Here is a 17,338-nt window from a genome sequence, read left to right as displayed (position 1 = left end):
CAACTTTTCTGCCATTTTTACCAGCCTCGTTCTTTGCAGGGTCTATGTTTGGCATCTCTCTTCCTTTTTACGTGCTTAAAGAAGCTCTTGCTGTCCATTTTGATATTGCTTGCAAGTTTACCCTCAAAATTTATTTTCTCCTTACTTTTAGACCCTCCCACAGTGCAGCACTCCCTCGACACTGACCCTCCGACAGTGCAGCACTCCCTCGACACTGACCCTCCGACAGTGCGGCACTCCCTCGACACTGACCCTCCGACAGTGCGGCACTCCCTCGGCACTGACCCTCCGACAGTGCGGCACTCCCTCGGCACTGACCCTCCGACAGTGCGGCACTCCCTCGGCACTGACCCTCCGACAGTGCGGCACTCCCTCGGCACTGACCCTCCGACAGTGCGGCACTCCCTCGGCACTGACCCTCCGACAGTGCGGCACTCCCTCGGCACTGACCCTCCGACAGTGCGGCACTCCCTCGGCACTGACCCTCCGACAGTGCGGCACTCCCTCGGCACTGTACGATGAATGTGATAAGTGTGCTACTCTTTTACTCGCAATGGTGTGGTTTGAACGGGGTACTTTCACATGTTTTATTTTGGATTCAAATTTCTAATTTAAAACCTCATGTGTCACTTCATTTGCAAACCACTTGCATCATCTAGTTTAACGCGCCGAATATTTAAAAATAATCTCCCCTCTCAGCTGCTTTCTCTCTCTTGCTCTCTGCCTCGATTCATAGTTTGTGCTGAAACTCTTGAATCGCACAGGAAGTGGGTGTGAAACTATCATGGGCTGCAGGGTAAATGGCCCACAGTCCCTCAGTCACTCAATTGGCCATTTGACCTGGCAATTTCCCCACCCCTCTCTGTCTCTCCTCAATCTGAGCTCCTCTCTGACTCACTCAGAGAGGTAGATGAGGGAAATGAAGAGTGTGATAAAACCTAAGGGTCCAGTGCATCTGAGATGGATTCTTCAAATGAGAACCAGGCTAAACAAAATAAATTTGTTGGGTGAAGAGGAACATAAGATTGAAAGGGAAAAACAGAACGTGTGAATAGTGAAGTGGAGAAATGCTGGAGATCAGGCAGTATCAATGGAGAGAGCAGCATCTGAGGAGCAGGAAAATCAACGTTTCGGGCAAAAGCCCTTCATCAGGAATCTGTCCGAAATGTCGATTCTCCTGCTCCTCGGATGCTGCCTGACCTGCTGTGCTTTTCCAGCACCACTCTAATCTAGAATCTGGTTTCCGGCATCTGCAGTCCTTGTTTTCACCTTCCACAGAGAGAGAGCAAGCTAAAGTTTCCAGTCTGAAGGGCTCTTCACCAGAGCTGACGTGAAATAGGTGGGACCTTGGGACTTTATTGATGAGGGTGTGGAGTGTGTTGTGACTGAGGCTACAGAAATGCACTGCTGCTACAGGCCCATACTCCATGGATTACAGCATAACATAAACATGTTTTCCAGTTACCAAGATGATCAGTTAAACATCTTCTTTTCATCAGGTTTTAAATAAGAACCTCCATCGACTAGTTTTCTTCATAAATGCTGCTGTTGATTTATTATCAGAAGTTATTCAACCAAGATATAATACCTGGATAATTTACGCAGTCACTATTACAGAAGCATAACCTCTCTAACCCAAAATGGCACGGTGCCTCAGTGGTTAGCACTGCTGCCTCACAGCGCTAGGGACCCAGGTTCGATTTCACACTTGGGTGACTGTGTGGAGTTTGCACATTCTCCCCGTGTCTGCGTGGGTTTGCTCCGGGTGTTCCAGTTTTTTCCCAGCCCAAAGATGTGCAGGTCAGGGTGGAATGGGCCATGCTAAATGCCCCCCTACAACCCACCCTCCCATCCTGGCACCTTCCCCTGCCACCACAGGAATTGCAAAACCTATGCCCACACCACCTCTATCCAAGGCCCTGAAGGAGCCTTCCACATCCATCAAAGTTTTACCTGCACATCCACTAATATCATTTATTGTATCCGTTGCTCCCGATGCGGTCTCCTCTACATTGGAGTTACTGGGCACCTCCTAACAGAGTGCTTTAGGGAACATCTCCGGGATACCCGCACCAATCAACCACACCACCCCGTGGCCTAACATTTCAACTCCCCCTCCCACTCTGCCAAGGACATGGAGGTCCTGGGCCTCCTTCACCGCCGCTCCCTCACCACCAGACACCTGGAGGAAGAACGCCTCATCTTCCACCTCGGAACACTTCAACTCCAGGGCATCAATGTGGACTTTAACAGCTTCCTCATTTCTCCTTCACCCACCTCACCCTAATTCCTAACTTCCAGCTCAGCACTGTCTCCATGACTTGTTCGGACTTGTCCTACCTGCCTAGCTCCTTTTCCACCTATCCACTCCACCCTCTCCTCCCTGACCTATCACCTTCATCCCCTCCCCCACTCACCCATTGTACTCTATGCTACTCTCTCCCCACCCCCACCCTCCTCTAGCTTATCTCTCCACGCTTCAGGCTCACTGCCTTTATTCCTGATGAAGGGCTTTTGCCCGAAACGTCGATTTCGCTGCTCGTTGGATGCTGCCTGACCTGCTGTGCTCTTCCAGCACCACTGATCCAGAATCTGGTTTCCAGCATCTGGAGTCATTGTTTTTACCTTGCTAAATTGTCCCATAGTCTTCCGGGATGTGCAGGTTAGGGTGGATTGGCCTTGCTAAATTGTCCCATAGTGTTCCGGGATGTGCAGGTTAGGGTGGATTGGCCATGCTAAATTGTCCCATAGTGTTCCGGGATGTGCAGGTTAGGGTGGATTGGCCATGGGGAATGTGGGAAAGGGGTGAGTCTATGTGGGCTGCTCTTTGTAAGGTTGGTTTGGACTTGATGGGCCAAATGGCCTGTTTCCACATTGTAGGGATTCTAACTCATCCAGCTGCAGAGGAACATAAGGAAATAGGCGCAGCAGGTGGCTATTCAGCCCCTCAATGCTGCTGGTCCATTCTACAGAATCCCTGTCGACCTGCCATCTCAAAGCAGTTTCCTGCAGAGTTTCAATGTGTTTATCATTGAGAAATCTTTCGATTTCTATCTGGGATATTTGCCCCGTGAGTCCTGCCTTGTGTAGCAAAGTCAATGATTGACAGAAGGTCCAGTACAGATAGGCCACCTCATACATGGAATCGGAAGGGTTGATATTGAGGTATTCTTGAGCATCAGCTGCTTTGATGATGTTACTAGGCCCATGGGGCAAGCAGAGGCCGGTCTGAGACTCTGACTAGTTTTGGTAAGAACATCAGCTGTGCCTTTTTCTAGTCCCGTGGTTTTCTAACCTCAGCCTGTGAGTTGGACTGGCTGAGGAAAGGTGTCAAATGGACTTCCATCTTGGGTTTTTACTGAACAGTGCACATGAAAGATTAAACCTGTGTCCGACAGTACACAGTATTTAGAGAAATAGCAGACTGTCATCTTGATGGGACCTGATTGAAAGACTCATCCACAAACCCGGCTCCCGAATTACTGTGTCTACACCTCTCTGGTTTCTCTTCTGGTGTTTCTGTTCTCCCTGTGGCTCCACTCCAGTTTCTGCCTCACTCTCCAAGTGGTTGTCTCTCCCCCTCCCAACCCCACCCACATTGTGCTATCTATGCCCAGTCAACAGCCACTCTGGGATATCCTGGCACAGTTGTTCCAGGTTCCCAAAACCTTGGACAGCAACATCCTTCTTACACCAAGCTCTCTCTCACTCTCACTCTCACTCTCACTCTCACTCTCACTCTCACTCTGTGTCTCTCCCCACCTCCCTCTCTCCTCTCTCTCCTTCTCACACCTACCTACTTACTCTCTCTCACTCTCTTCTTCCCTCTCCTCTTATTTTTCTTCCTCTCTCACAAGCTCTCTTTCACTCTCTTTTTCACTCTCACTCACTTGCTCTGTCTCTATCCCTCTCTCAGTCTCTCACTTTCACTTATACTTTTACACTCTCTCTCACACACTCTCTCATACGTTCTCTCTCTCTCTCTCACACACACACACCCTCTCTCACACACGCTGTCTCTCTCACACACACTGTGTCTCTCTCTCTCTCTCTCTCTCTCACACACTGTCCCTCTCTTTCACACACACACTCTCTCATTCTCTCTCTCACACACCTCTCTATCACTCACACACACGCTCTCTTACACACCCTCTGACCCCCTCTCTCACACACACACACATATTCTCTCTTACACATCCTCTCTCTCTATGTCACTCTCTCACTCTCACAAACACATCCTCTCTTTCACTCTCTCTCTCACACACACACACACACACACACACACACACACGCTCTTTTCTCACTCACACACACACACACACACCCACTCTCTCTATCTCACACATCCTCTCTCTAACTCACACATACACGCTCTCTGTCACACATACACGCTCTCTGTCACACATACACACTCTCTGTCACACATACACTCTCATACACATGCACCCTTTCTCTCACGCTGTCTCACGCTGTCTCTCTTCCTCTGTCACTCTCACACACACAGACATGTCCTCTCTCTCTGTGACACACACACACTCTCTTTCTCATTGACTCTTTCTCAGACTCTGTCTCTATCTCTCTCTCTCTCATACACACTTTCTTTCTGTCTCTCTGACACTCTCTCATTCTGACTCTCCCTCTGACACTCTCTCTGTCCCTATCTCTCTCTCTCTCTCCCTCCCTAACCCTCCCATGGGGATGTGCAGTGTCTGACAGGGGGTGGTTGGTTTTTTGGATGGGATTCAGCGATTGATTTAGCACCACCCCAGTCCCACACTGCATTGCTGTGGCGCCTGTGCATGTGTGAGGAGGGAGAGTTGTGACAGAGAGGGAGAGAGCTGCACTGGCTGGTGCTGACTGACTGAGCATCTGGCATGTGCACAGATTGACATATCTGTTTAGATGTTTAATGGGTTTGAACAAAAATAACTTGTGGTTAGCCCAAGTTCCTCTTGTTTCTAAAGATAGTTGCGAGATAACACCCAGTGTTTTTTCCCCTCACCCTCAGGCTATTCAGCCCAGCATGACCTCTGCTGTCCCAGCATGTTTCAGTCAGCATTGATCTTCCACAGGGCCCTTCCTGACCACCCCCACATCATTCCAGCTCCATCCCAAATGTTTGTCTCACTTCCAGTGAAGCACATTTGTTCCATTGCCTTCCCCCCCAGGGAGAGGGCTAGACCTGTTTGTATTGTCCAGGGACCAGTTTATTACTGGTGAGATCAAAATTATAGAGTCATAGAGATGTCCAGTACAGAAACAACCCTGGCAACATCCTTGTAAATCTTTTCTGAACCCTTTCAAGTTTCACAACATCTTTCTGATAGGAAGGAGACCAGAATTGCACGCAATATTCCAACAGTGGCCTAACCAATGTCCTGTACAGCCGCAACATGACCTCCTGTACTGAATAGTTGGCAGTGTGTTACTGGAAAAGCACAGCAGGTCAGGCAGCATCTGAGGAGCAGGAGAATTGATGTTTTGGACCAGGGCCCTTTATCAGGATGCTGCCTGACCTGCTGCACTTTACCAGCAACACACTCTCAACCCTGATCTCCAGCATCTGCAGGCCTCACTGTCTGCTATACTCGATACAGTGACCAATAAAGGAAAGCATACCAAACACCTTCTTCACTATCCTATCTACCTGTGAATCTACTTTCAAGGAGCTATGAACCTGCACTCCAAGGTCTCTTTGTTCAGCAACACTCCCTAGGACCTCACCATTAAGTGTATAAGTCCTGCTAAGATTTGCTTTTCCAAAATGCAGCACCTTGCATTTATCTGAATTAAACTCCATCTGCCACTTCTCAGCCCATTGGCCCATCTGGTCAAGATCCTGTTGTAATCTGAGGGAACCCTCTTCGCTGTCCACTACACCTCCAATATTGGTGTCACCTTGTAGCTGGTCGTGGTGATGGTTCCCGTGAAACTGCCATTGATTGTCGGAAAAACCCATCTACTTCCCAAATGTCCTCCGGGGAGGGAATCTGCCATCCTCACAAGGCACGGCCTGCAAGTGACTCCAGACCCAGTGCAATGGGGTGCTCCCTGAAATAGCCCAAGCCAATCATTGTTCAAGGGACAACAAGTGACGCCCACAAAAAATAACATCCAGGGAGGGAGAGGAGAAATGTTTTTTAAACAGAGTTTTATGGGATGTTCTAAAGAGGGGTCCCTGGATCCAAAACATAAACTCTGCTTTCTCTCCACAGATGCTGCCAGACCTGCTGAGCTTCTGCAGCAATCTCTACTTTTGGAAGGCATAGGCTTTTCTGATTTGTTCCTGGATGTTTCCGGCTCAGCCAGCTTTTATAGCTTTTTTGAACTTGGGTCTTTCAGGAGGACCAGATTAGATTAGATTACATTACAGTGTGGAAACAGGCCCTTCGGCCCAACAAGTCCACACCGACCCGCCGAAGCGTAACCCACCCATACCCCTACACTTACCCCATTACCTAACACTACAGGCAATTTAGCATGGCCAATTCACCTGACCCGCACACCTTTGGACTGTGGGAGGAAACCGGAGCACCCGGAGGAAACCCACGCAGACACGGGGAGAACGTGCAGACTCCACACAGTCAGTCGCCTGAGGCGGTAATTGAACCTGGGTGTCTGGGACTGTGAGGCAGCAGTGCTAACCACTGTGCCACCGTGCTGGCCAGTTTGAACTCGACTCCATCGCTGTGAGTTTGGAGTCACATGTAGGCCAGACCGAGTAAGGAAGGCAGATTTCCTTCCCTGAAGGGCATTAGTGAACTAGATGAGTTTTTCCTGACAATCGGCAATCATTACGTGGTCATGGTGAGGTTAGCTGTCTGTTTCAGCTTTTACTGACTTTTGGTCACTGGTTGGATTTGAACCTATTGTCCTTCGATCTCTTGAATCTGGGGTTTGTGATTTGACCCCCTTTGCCACCAGCTCCTTCCCCAAGAGGAGAGTGAAAGCGGGGCTCCATCGTGCCTTGCAGTGGGGAATGAGCCGGATGGTTCCAGGGAAGAAATGTGCAAGGTTACGGTGGGAGGAGCAGGAAAGGGGGAATTACTGGGTAGCTCTTTTATGGGTGCAAATGTGTTGCTGGTCAAAGCACAGCAGGCCAGGCAGCATCTCAGGAATAGAGAATTCGACGTTTCGAGCATAATGGGTGCAGTGGGCCGAATGGCCTGGCACAGTGTGTTGGAATGCGATGGTCATTATGTTTGGGTGTCTCCTTCACTGCAGGACTGTCTGAGAGACTCGATGGTGAAGACCTGGGCTGCAGTGACCATGGACTGAGCCTCATTTGGGAGCCATGTTGTTTGAGGAAGGGGAGATGAAAATTGGGGACTGGCTCCGCATTATCCACCTGGAGCAGTACACGGACCAGTTTATGGATAATCAGTATTGGCAGGTGTCCGACTGCTGGGGTCTTAGCAATGACGATCTCTTCCGAATTGGAATCTTCCTTCCTGGTCACCGCAAGAGGATTCTGACTGCTCTGAACAAGGCTCGCGTGGGCACTCTGACCCCTGACCCACCATACCAGGAGGCCCTGACCCCTGACCTCCCTGAGGTGCAGTCACAGAAGCCAATCCCCAAGAAGAGGAATGTCTACCCTGGTGATCGGCGACCAGTCCCAGCCTCTCAGCCCCCATTGGACAAGGCCCTACCCCCCATTCCTCCCAGACAGACTCCAGGCCGCCCCCCTGAGAGAGTGGTGCCTGTGCCCCGTCCACGCAGCTCCCCCAAGACCCCCCTGAAACCCCCCAGCTCACCCCCTCCCCAGGTGCCGCTGAGTGAGACGCCTCGGCGGGATCTTGCTGTGCTTCTGCCGCGACTGGATGGGCCCCGGCCTGGACTGAACAACCCACTCCTGCTGCCGCTTCCCACGCGGCCCCCGCTCCACAATCCAGCCCCTGCCCTTGACTCCAGGTAAGTCCCTCAAGGAGGGTGAGTGGGCAGCACTCGCGAGGCACTCCATTAACACTCATTCATTTAAACTCCATCCTCCCTTCACTCACTCCCACTGAGCCCTCCCTCACCCCCTGTCTATCTCTCTCACTGTGTCTCGCTATTGCAAACTCTCTCCCTGTCATTCTCTGTCTCTCTCATCTCTCCCACTATCACTATCTCTCTATTGTTCTCACTCTCTAGCTGTCCCTCTCTATCGCTCTCCCCCTCTATCACTCTCCCTCTCTCTAGCTGTCCCTCTCTCTAGCGGTCTCTCTCATTCTCTCTCTGTTGATCTTTCTCTCTATCATTCTGTATCGCTCTCTCTCTCTCTCTCTCTCTAACACTCTCTCTCTCTCTCCATGTTATTCTTTCTCTATCACTCCCTCTTTCTATTACTCTCTTCTATCGTTCGGGCTCTCTGTTTCTCTCCCGCTCTCTCACTCTATCTCTCTTGCTCTCAGTCATTCTCTCTTTCAATTTCTTCATTACTGGTGTGTGTTGGCGCTCTATTTCTCTCTCTCTCTCTTTCTTTCTCTCTCTCTCTTTCTCTCTCTTTCTTTCTCTCTCTCTCTTTCTCTCTCTCTCTTTCTCTTTCTCTTTCTCTCTCTCTCTTTCTCTCTCTCTTTCTTTCTCTCTCTCTCTCTCTTTCTCTCTCTCTCTTTCTCTCTCTCTCTTCCACCCCCTTCCCTCCCTGTGTGCATGGAATATATGATATTTGTTTGTTTGCTTTAATGATATTGGAAATTGATGATTTTGCCAACGTCAGGATGAATCTGATTGGCTAATGGTATCCGTGGTGTCGAAAGTCGAAGCTCTGTGTGCCAAGGAGGTGATGTTGAACTTATATAAGATGCTTGATAGGCCTCAGCTGAAAGATGGAGGAACAAAAATAGGCCATTCAGCCCATCGAGATCACTCCACTATTCTATGCGATCATGGTCAGTCTGATAATCCTTGACTGTACTTGCCTGTTTTTTGCTGAGAATGTGTTGCTGGAAAAGCGCAGCAGGTCAGGCAGCATCCAAGGAACAGGAAATTCGACGTTTCGGGCATACGCCCTTCACCAGGAAAGGGCTTATCTCCTGTTCCTTGGATGCTTCCTGACCTGCTGCGCTTTTCCAGCAACACATTTTCAGCTCTGATCTCCAGCATCTGCAGTCCTCACTTTCTCCTTTCCTGTTTTTTCCCCATAACCTGTGATTCCCTGACTGATGAACAATCTCTCTCTCTCTCAGCCTTGAATATCCTCAGTGACCCAGCCTCGATAGTGTCTGTGGTAAAGAACTCCACAGATTCACTCCCCTCTCATCGAGAGGAAAGTTCTCCTCATCTCAGCCTACGATGGGTCACCCCCTTATGCTGAGCTGATGCCCCTTTGGTCCCAGACTCTCCAACGTGGAGATACAACCTCTCCCCACCTACTGTCAAGCCCCTTTAAAAAGCTTGTCTGCTTCAATAAGCTCATTCTTCTAAACTCCAACGACTCCAGGCCCAGGTGAGCACAGATGGCACTTCTCTCAAACTGGAAAGGGCTGGAAAATGTTTTAGACGCTGTTGATGGAGGAGGAGCGAGTGGAACAGTTAGTGAGGGGGCCCAGGGCTAAAGGGAGTGATGGTGGCTCAGCGGTTAGCACTGCTGCCTCGCAGCACCAGGGACCCAGGTTTGATTCCAGCCTCGGACGACTGTCTGTGTGGAGTTTGCACATTCTCCCCGCGTCTGGGTGGGTTTTCTCCGGGTGCTCCAGCTTCCTCCCACAGTCCAAAGATGTGCAGGTTAGGGTGAATTGGCTATGGGAAATTGCCCATAGTATTCAGGGATGTGTAGGTTAGGTGCATGAGTATGGGATTAATGAGGATATTGGAGTAGGGGAATGGGCCTTGGATGAGTTACTCTTCGGAGGGTTGGGGTGGGCTTGTTGGGCCAAATGGCCTGTTTTCACACTGTAGGGACTCAATGATAATGGTGGTGATGAAGGGGAAGGTCGCAAGGTGGGGAACTGGGCTGAATGGCCTTCTTTCTGGGCTTTAACTGGGATTTTGATTGATCTGTGAGCCCCTTCTGGGAAGAGAGTGAGATTTTGACTTTGGTCTGGGGGTTCTGTCTGACGTTGGAGTGGGGAGGAGGGGAAGGCGAGGGGTTGAAGCAGATGAGTGCTTCAAATGCACTTCACATAAGAGCGCCCTAACGAGGAGCAGGAACAAGTAAAGGTTGAGAATAATTGGCTAAAGGTGACCTGAGGATAGACCTTTCAGGGGTTAGGGTTAGGGTCTGGAATGTACAGTATACTGTGTGAAGTTCTGGTCACCACATTACAGGAAGGATGTGGGGAGGGTACAGAGGAGGTTCCCCAGGATGTTGCCTGGTCTTGGGGGGATTTTGTGATGACAGAAGGTTGGATATACCGGGTTTGATTTCACTGGTATACGCAGGATTGACCCGCTCAAAGTTTATGAGATTGTGAATGGCAATGATCGTGCGGAAAGGGTGAGGCTGTTTCTCAGGGTGGAGGGATCAATTATGAGGGGACACAGGTTCAAGGTGCGGATGGGGGTTGGAGTGTGGGGTGTGGGCAGTTAGAAGCATGTATTCAACACCAAGGGTGGGGAGGGCCTGGAACGTGCTGCCTGAGGAGGAGGGGGTGGAAGCAGACACAATAGCCCCTGGACAGATTCAGGAACAGGAAGGGAATGGAGGGACACGGACCCTGTCAGTGAAGACAGTTTCAGGGCAAAATGTGTTGGTGCAGGCTTGGAGGGCCGAAGGGCCTGTACCTGTGCTGTACTGTCTGAGAGTGTAGGGGAGGCGCTGAAAGGGAAGAGTCGACAGTGTCGGGGGGAGAAATGGCACAAAGTGAGGTACTCGTTTGGAGACCAGCACTGAGCTGCCCAAAGGAGTGGAATCTTGCTGTGCTGTCAGAGCTGGGTGATTGGGCTGGGTCTCAGTGAGTGGACTGGGGCCCAGTGGTTCAGGTGCATTATGGTGTGCACAACGCTGCCCCCTGCTGTTTGGGGTTAGGTGGCATTTTTTTTCCCAGAATTTATAGCGACAGGGAAATCCTGAGGGTCTCTGAGCTCAAAAAGATTTCTGAGTGCGGCACTCCCTCAGCACTGACCCTCTGACAGTGCGGCACTCCCTCAGCACTGACCCTCTGACAGTGCGGCACTCCCTCAGCACTGACCCTCTGACAGTGCGGCACTCCCTCAGCACTGACCCTCTGACAGTGCGGCACTCCCTCAGCACTGACCCTCCGACAGTGCGGCGCTCCCTCAGCACTGACCCTCCGACAGTGCGGCACTCCCTCAGCACCGACCCTCCGACAGTGCGGCGCTCCCTCACCACCGACCCTCTGACAGTGCGGCGCTCTCTCAGCACCGACCCTCTGACAGTGCGGCGCTCTCTCAGCACTGACCCTGTGACAGTGCGGCGCTCCCTCAGCACTGACCCTGTGACAGTGCGGCGCTCCCTCAGCACTGACCCTGTGACAGTGCGGCGCTCCCTCAGCACTGACCCTGTGACAGTGCGGCGCTCCCTCAGCACTGACCCTGTGACAGTGCGGCACTCCCTCAGCACTGACCCTGTGACAGTGCGGCACTCCCTCAGCACTGACCCTCGGACAGTGCGGCGCTCCCTCAGCACTGACCCTGTGACAGTGCGGCGCTCCCTCAGCACTGACCCTGTGACAGTGCGGCGCTCCCTCAGCACTGACCCTGTGACAGTGCGGCACTCCCTCAGTACTGGTTGAAATCCCGTGCAGGGATTTGGGGAAATGGCAGAAGCTCGGCTAACGGGGAGTAGAACTGGTTTGGCGGGCCAAATGGCCTTGTTGTGTGCCATAGCTGTCTGTACGTGTTGGAACGCTGAATGTTTGGCCAATTTGTGGCCTCGCCATCAACAGCCAGGTCACCCTGAGGGCACTCTAAGTGTGGAGGTGTTGTTGTTCTTGTTGTTGCTGTGGGCCCAGCCTGACTGTGATTTGTTTTGACGTGCCCCTTTTAAGACGTGTTGCTCACCTGTCGGTGCTGGGACTCCACCCACCCATTGTCTGGCAGCATCTGAGCTGACCCAGCTGCATTTTACTATCGCCCTGCAGGGGAACGGCCTCACCCCAGGCTTCAGGGTGTTGGGGGAGAGGCTGCATTGGTGATAGGGTCGGATAGGGATCGTAAGTATTTCCTAAACCACCCCCCCAACCTCCCATTCCCCAGGAAAAGGGCAGCGACTGGTGAGGAATGACAGCAGCGCTGTGATTGGTGGTCCCCGGGCAGGTGAGATACACCTTTCATCAGGTGTAGACAAAGACCACGGTGTGGTTTGTGTGTGTCTCTGTCTCTCTCTCTCTCTCTCTCTCTCTCTCTCTCTCTCTCTAGCTCTAACCCTCACCTCACCCCACTTCTACCCTCCCCACCTTAAGCAGGTGTCACTGGCAGGAGAATAGTGCTGATGGATAAACAAAGAGCAGCTAAACTCCTGACTGTGGTGTTCCGAGAGAGAGAGAGAGAGAGAGAGAGAGAGAGAAGGGGGAGGGGAGAGGGAGGGAGGTAGGTCCCCTTGTTTTGTAGTCAGGAATTTGGAATTCTTGCCTTTTTGCCTCAGACCGAAATCCTCATGTGTTTCGTTGTGACTTCCACACTCGACAGCCCCCAGTTCCCTGGGGGTTACCCCCCGCCCCTCGTTAATCACTGTACCCCAGTAACAGTGTTGTCCCAGTTTGCCCAGAGTCCTGGGTCACTCCCTCTCCCTCTCCCTCCCTCCCCCATACCCACTGATCTGCTCCAGCTCCCGCTCCCAGCAACGCCTTGAAATTTCCAAATCTCACCCTCGTCTCCAAATCCCTCCGGGACCTTGTAGCCTCCTTTATTACTACACTCCCACAGTTCCAGTTCTGACCTCGGGAATGTTTCCAATTCTTAACCGCACCACCATTCTCTTCTGCCTGCACCCCAAGCTCTGGAATTCTCTCTCTGCCTCTCTCTCTCTCTCTCTCTCCCCCCCTTTTAAAACCGCCCTGTTTGAGTGAGTGGTTGATCACCTATCCCTAACGTCTCCTGATGTAGCCAGAGATAGATTTTCTTTGTTGAACACTTCTGTGAAGTGTTTTGGGATGTTCTGCTTTGTTGTTGTTATAAGACACTGAAACTCTTTGTTCGAGCAGCAATTCCAAATCACGCAATGTTTTCTTAATTATCATTCTTTTATTATACTGTAATTTGTCCACAACTGTGCCCATTGCCCTGACATGTCAGGAATTACTGGCCGCCTTGCGTACTTTGCATTTCTCATGCACGTTATTTGGCCCTGAGTATGATGGTGTAGTTTGTTCTGTCCACGTAGCTCCCTCGGTGCTGGAAGAACACTGTCTTAGACAATAGACAATAGGTGCAGGAGTAGGCCATTCAGCCCTTCGAGCCTGTCTTGTTTTTACTGTGTCCGTTGTAAATGTTTCTCAAAGTACAAAATTGTACTCACTTCCACCATTCCCTCGGGCAGCCTGTTCCACTCATCTACCACCCTCTGGACTCTGTCGTATCTCTCCCCTGTCACCCTGTCACCCTGCAGTCGCCCCCACCCTGGGGAAAGGCTGTTGGCTGGACACCTGACCTGGTCTGATTCCCTACCCATAGGACCGAGAAAAGGGGTGCAGCTGAGGATAGTGAGAACGGGGGGATAGTGAGAACGGGGGGATAGTGAGAACGGGGGGATGGTGAGAACGGGGGGATAGTGGGGACGGGGGGATAGTGGGGACGGGGGGATAGTGAGAACGGGGGGATAGTGAGAACGGGGGGATAGTGAGAACGGGGGGATGGTGAGAACGGGAGGATGGTGGGAACGGGAGGATGGTGGGAACGGGGGGGATGGTGAGAACGGGGGGATGGTGAGAACAGGGGGGATAGTGAGAACGGGGGGGGGATAGTGAGAACAGGTAAGCATTGATCCTGCTCCTGGCTACCTCGGGAGACGGAAGAGGAGAGTCCAGGGAACCTGAGTCCTGAGGAAGGGTCAATACCCGAAACGTTAACTTCCTGATGCTGCCTGGCTTGCTGTGTTCTTCCAGCCTCCTGCCTGTCTATTTTGGATCCCAGTGTCGGCAGTTGAGTTTGTCTCTAACCTGTAATCTGATTGGTAGGATCATAAAGCAGCAAAGAGTGCCATTTGGCCCATTGTACCTGTGTTAGCCCCTTTAAAGAGCTATTTCTCAGCATCAGAGCCAGGCTTTGTCACAGGAACAGGAACATGCCATTGAGTCTCAGTGATGGAGGAGCCCAGCACATCAGGGCAGCAGATAAGGCTGAAACTTTCACAGCAATCTCCAGCCAGAAATGCCGAGAGGATGAACCATCTCAGCCTCCCCCCAATGGTCCCCAGCGTCACAGAGACCAGGCTCCAGCCAATTCGATTCACTCCACGGGATATCAATAAATGGTTGGACACACTGAATACTGTAAAGACTACATTCCAGCAATAGGACTGAAGACTTGCGCTCCAGAACCTGCCTCTCCCCGAGCCAAGCTGTTCCAGTACAGTTACAACACCGGCATCCACCTGACAATGTGGGAAATTGCCCGGGTATGTCCTGTACACAAAAAGCAGGACAGATCCAACCCGGCCAATTCCCGCCCCATCAGTCTACTCTCGGCCATCAGCGAAGTGATGGAAGATGTCACCAACAGAGCTATCAAACAGCACCTGCTCAGCCACAACCTGTTCAGTGACTCCCAGTTTGGGATTCCCCAGGGTCACTCAGCTCCGGCCCTCATTCCAGCCTTGGGTCAAACACTGACAAAAGAGCTGAATTCCAGAGGGGAGGGGAGAGGGACAGCCCTTGACGTCAAGGCTGAGTGTGGCATTGAGGAGACCTGGCAAGACTGGAATTAATGGGTATCAGGGGGGCAAACTCTCCACTGGTTGGAGTTGTACCTGTCACATAGGAAGATGGTTGTGGTTGTTGGAGGTCAGTCATCTCAGCTCCAGGATATCTCTGCAGGATTTCCTCTGGAGAGTGTCCCAGGCCCAACCATCTTCAGCTGCTTCATCAATGACCTTCCCTCCACCATAAGGCCAGGAGTGGGGATGGTCACTGATGGTTACACAGTGTTCAGCAGCAGTAATCCAGTAGCGAGTAACTCACCTTCTGACTCTCCAAAGCCTGCCCACCATCTACAAGGCCCAAGCCAGGAGTGTGATGGAATACTCCCCACTTGCCCCTGGGTGGGGGCAGTTCCAACTCAAGAAGCTTAACACCATCCAGGACAAAGCAGCTCCTGTTTGATTGGCCCCACATCCACAACCATCCCCTCCCCTCCCCCGCCAACCGATGCTCAGTAGCAGCAGGGTGTACCATCCCCACGATGCCCTGCAGAAATTCACCAAAGGTCCTCAGATGATCCTTCCAAATGATCGCTTCCATCTAGAAGGATGAGAACAGCAGATAGATGGGATCATCACCCCCTGCAAGTTCCCCTCCAAGCCCCTCACCATCCTAACGTGGAGATATATTGACATCCCCTCACTGTCACTGGGTCAAAATCCTGAGATACCCTCCCTAAGGGCATTTTGGGTCTACCCTACAGCACATGGACTGCAGCGGTTCAAGAAGGCAGCTCACCCCCACCTTCTCAAAGGGCAACTAGGGATGGGCAATAAATGCTGGGCCCAGCCAGTGACACCCACATCCCCCAAAATGAAGAAAGAACAAAGTCCCTCCAGCTGGTATTTATGAGAGCCTGGCTGATCTGTGGCCTAAATCCAAATCCCTGCCTTTGGACCCTATCCCTTTATATCTTTGCTTAACAAAAAAATGTATCTATCTCGGGTTTAAAAGTAACATCTGATCCAGCATTCCCTGCTGTTTGTGGGACAGAGTTCCAAACCTCTCCCACCCTTTGTGTGTGGAAGTGCTTCCGAACATCTCTCCTGAACGGTCTGGCCCTAATCCTCAGAATATGCCCCGAGTTCTAGAATTCCCAACCAGTGGGGACAGTTGATCTTTATCTATTCTGTCTTTTCCTGTTAATATAGAGTTATAGGGTCATTTATCTGCAGAGTGACAGAGTATGGTGCTGGAAAAGCACAGCAGGTCAGGCGGCATCTGAGGAGCAGGAGAATTGACGTTTCAGGCATAAGGCCTTCTCCTGCTCCTTGGATGCTGCCTGACATGCTGTGCTTTTCCAGCACCACACTCTCAGCTGTGATCTCCAGTGCAATCCTCACTTTCTCCTCGTTAGTCCAGTTATCCAGGGATCTGCCATTTAATCTCCTTATTGAACAGAGGTTCTGAAATGTGTTGGAGGTGGTTCAGAGGAGGTTTGCCTGCAATGAAGTGGGCAATAACAGGCCTGTTTTAAAAAAATGCAAACACCCACTGTCTGGGTGGAGTTTGCACGTTCTCCCTGTGTCTGTGTGGGTTTCCTCCGGGTGCTCCGGTTTCCTCCCACAGTCCAAAGGTGTGCAGGTTAGGGTGAATTGGCCATGCTAAATTGCCCGTAGTGTTCAGGGATGTGTAGATTAGGTGCATTAGTCAGGGGGATATGTAGAGTAATAGAGTAGGAGAATAGGTCTGGGTGGGATACACTTTGGAGGGTTGGTGTGGACTGGTTGGGCCAGATAGGCTGTTTCTACACTGTAGGAGAAAGTGAGTACTGCAGATGCTGGAGATCAGAGCTGGAAAATGTGTTGCTGGAAAAGCGCAGCAGGTCAGGCAGCTTCCAAGGAACAGGAGAATCGATGTTTCGGGCATGAGCCCTTCTTCAGGAATGAGGAAGGTGTGCCCAGCAGGCTAAGATAAAAGGTAGGGAGGAGGGACTTAGGGGAGGGGCATTGGGAATGCGATAGGTGGAAGGAGGTTAAGGTGAGGGTGATAGGCCGGAGTGGGGGGTGGGGGCGGAGAGGTCGGGAAGAAGATTGCAGGGTTAGGAAGGTGGTGCTGAGTTCGAGGGTTGGGACTGAGATAAGGCAGGGGGAGGGGAAATGAGGAAACTGGAGAAATCTGAGTTCATCCCTTGTGGTTGGAGGGTTCCCAGGCGGAAGATGAGGCGCTCCTCCTCCAGGCGTTGTGTTGCCATGGTCTGGTGATGGAGGAGGCCAAGGACCTGCATGTCCTTGGTGGAGTGGGAGGGTTGGGTTGGTTGGTGCGGGTGTCCCAGAGGTATTCTCTGAAACGTTCCGCACCAACCAACCCAACCGCCCCGTGGCTGAACACTTCAACTCCCCCTGAATGTCTGACAGTCTCGTCTGCTCATTGTGTGTGTTTCCTCAACGTGAATCAGCTGCAGCACGATTGATGAAAGCCCTGATGTAAAACGTGAACGTTCACATTTGTGTGCTGGCTAGTACAAGATTCCATCTCCAACACTTCAATTCTTATTGCACTATTTTCTACAGCGCGAGGTCGCACAAGCACGCAAC

General features: G+C 51.5%; 1 protein-coding gene across 5 annotated transcripts in view; it reads left to right on the top strand.

Annotated features, from left to right (window-relative positions):
- Positions 1–17,338, top strand: part of LOC132816571 (arf-GAP with Rho-GAP domain, ANK repeat and PH domain-containing protein 1) — a 165,886-nt gene that overhangs the window by 35,389 nt on the left and 113,159 nt on the right. For 3 of the 5 annotated variants that reach the window (XM_060826344.1, XM_060826346.1, XM_060826345.1), the window contains exon 2: positions 7,225–7,914. The exons of 1 other annotated variant lie outside the window; for it this stretch is intronic. In XM_060826344.1, the coding sequence (XP_060682327.1) occupies positions 7,295–7,914 (620 nt within the window). In that variant the 5' untranslated portion in view covers positions 7,225–7,294. Of the gene's footprint in view, positions 1–7,224; positions 7,915–12,016; positions 12,099–17,338 lie in introns of those variants that run through there. One more of the 5 variants, XM_060826347.1, reaches the window with a different exon arrangement.

Source organism: Hemiscyllium ocellatum, chromosome 6, assembly GCF_020745735.1.
Source record: "Hemiscyllium ocellatum isolate sHemOce1 chromosome 6, sHemOce1.pat.X.cur, whole genome shotgun sequence".
Lineage (NCBI taxonomy): Eukaryota > Metazoa > Chordata > Chondrichthyes > Orectolobiformes > Hemiscylliidae > Hemiscyllium > Hemiscyllium ocellatum.
This window is presented reverse-complemented; position numbering and strand designations above follow the sequence as displayed.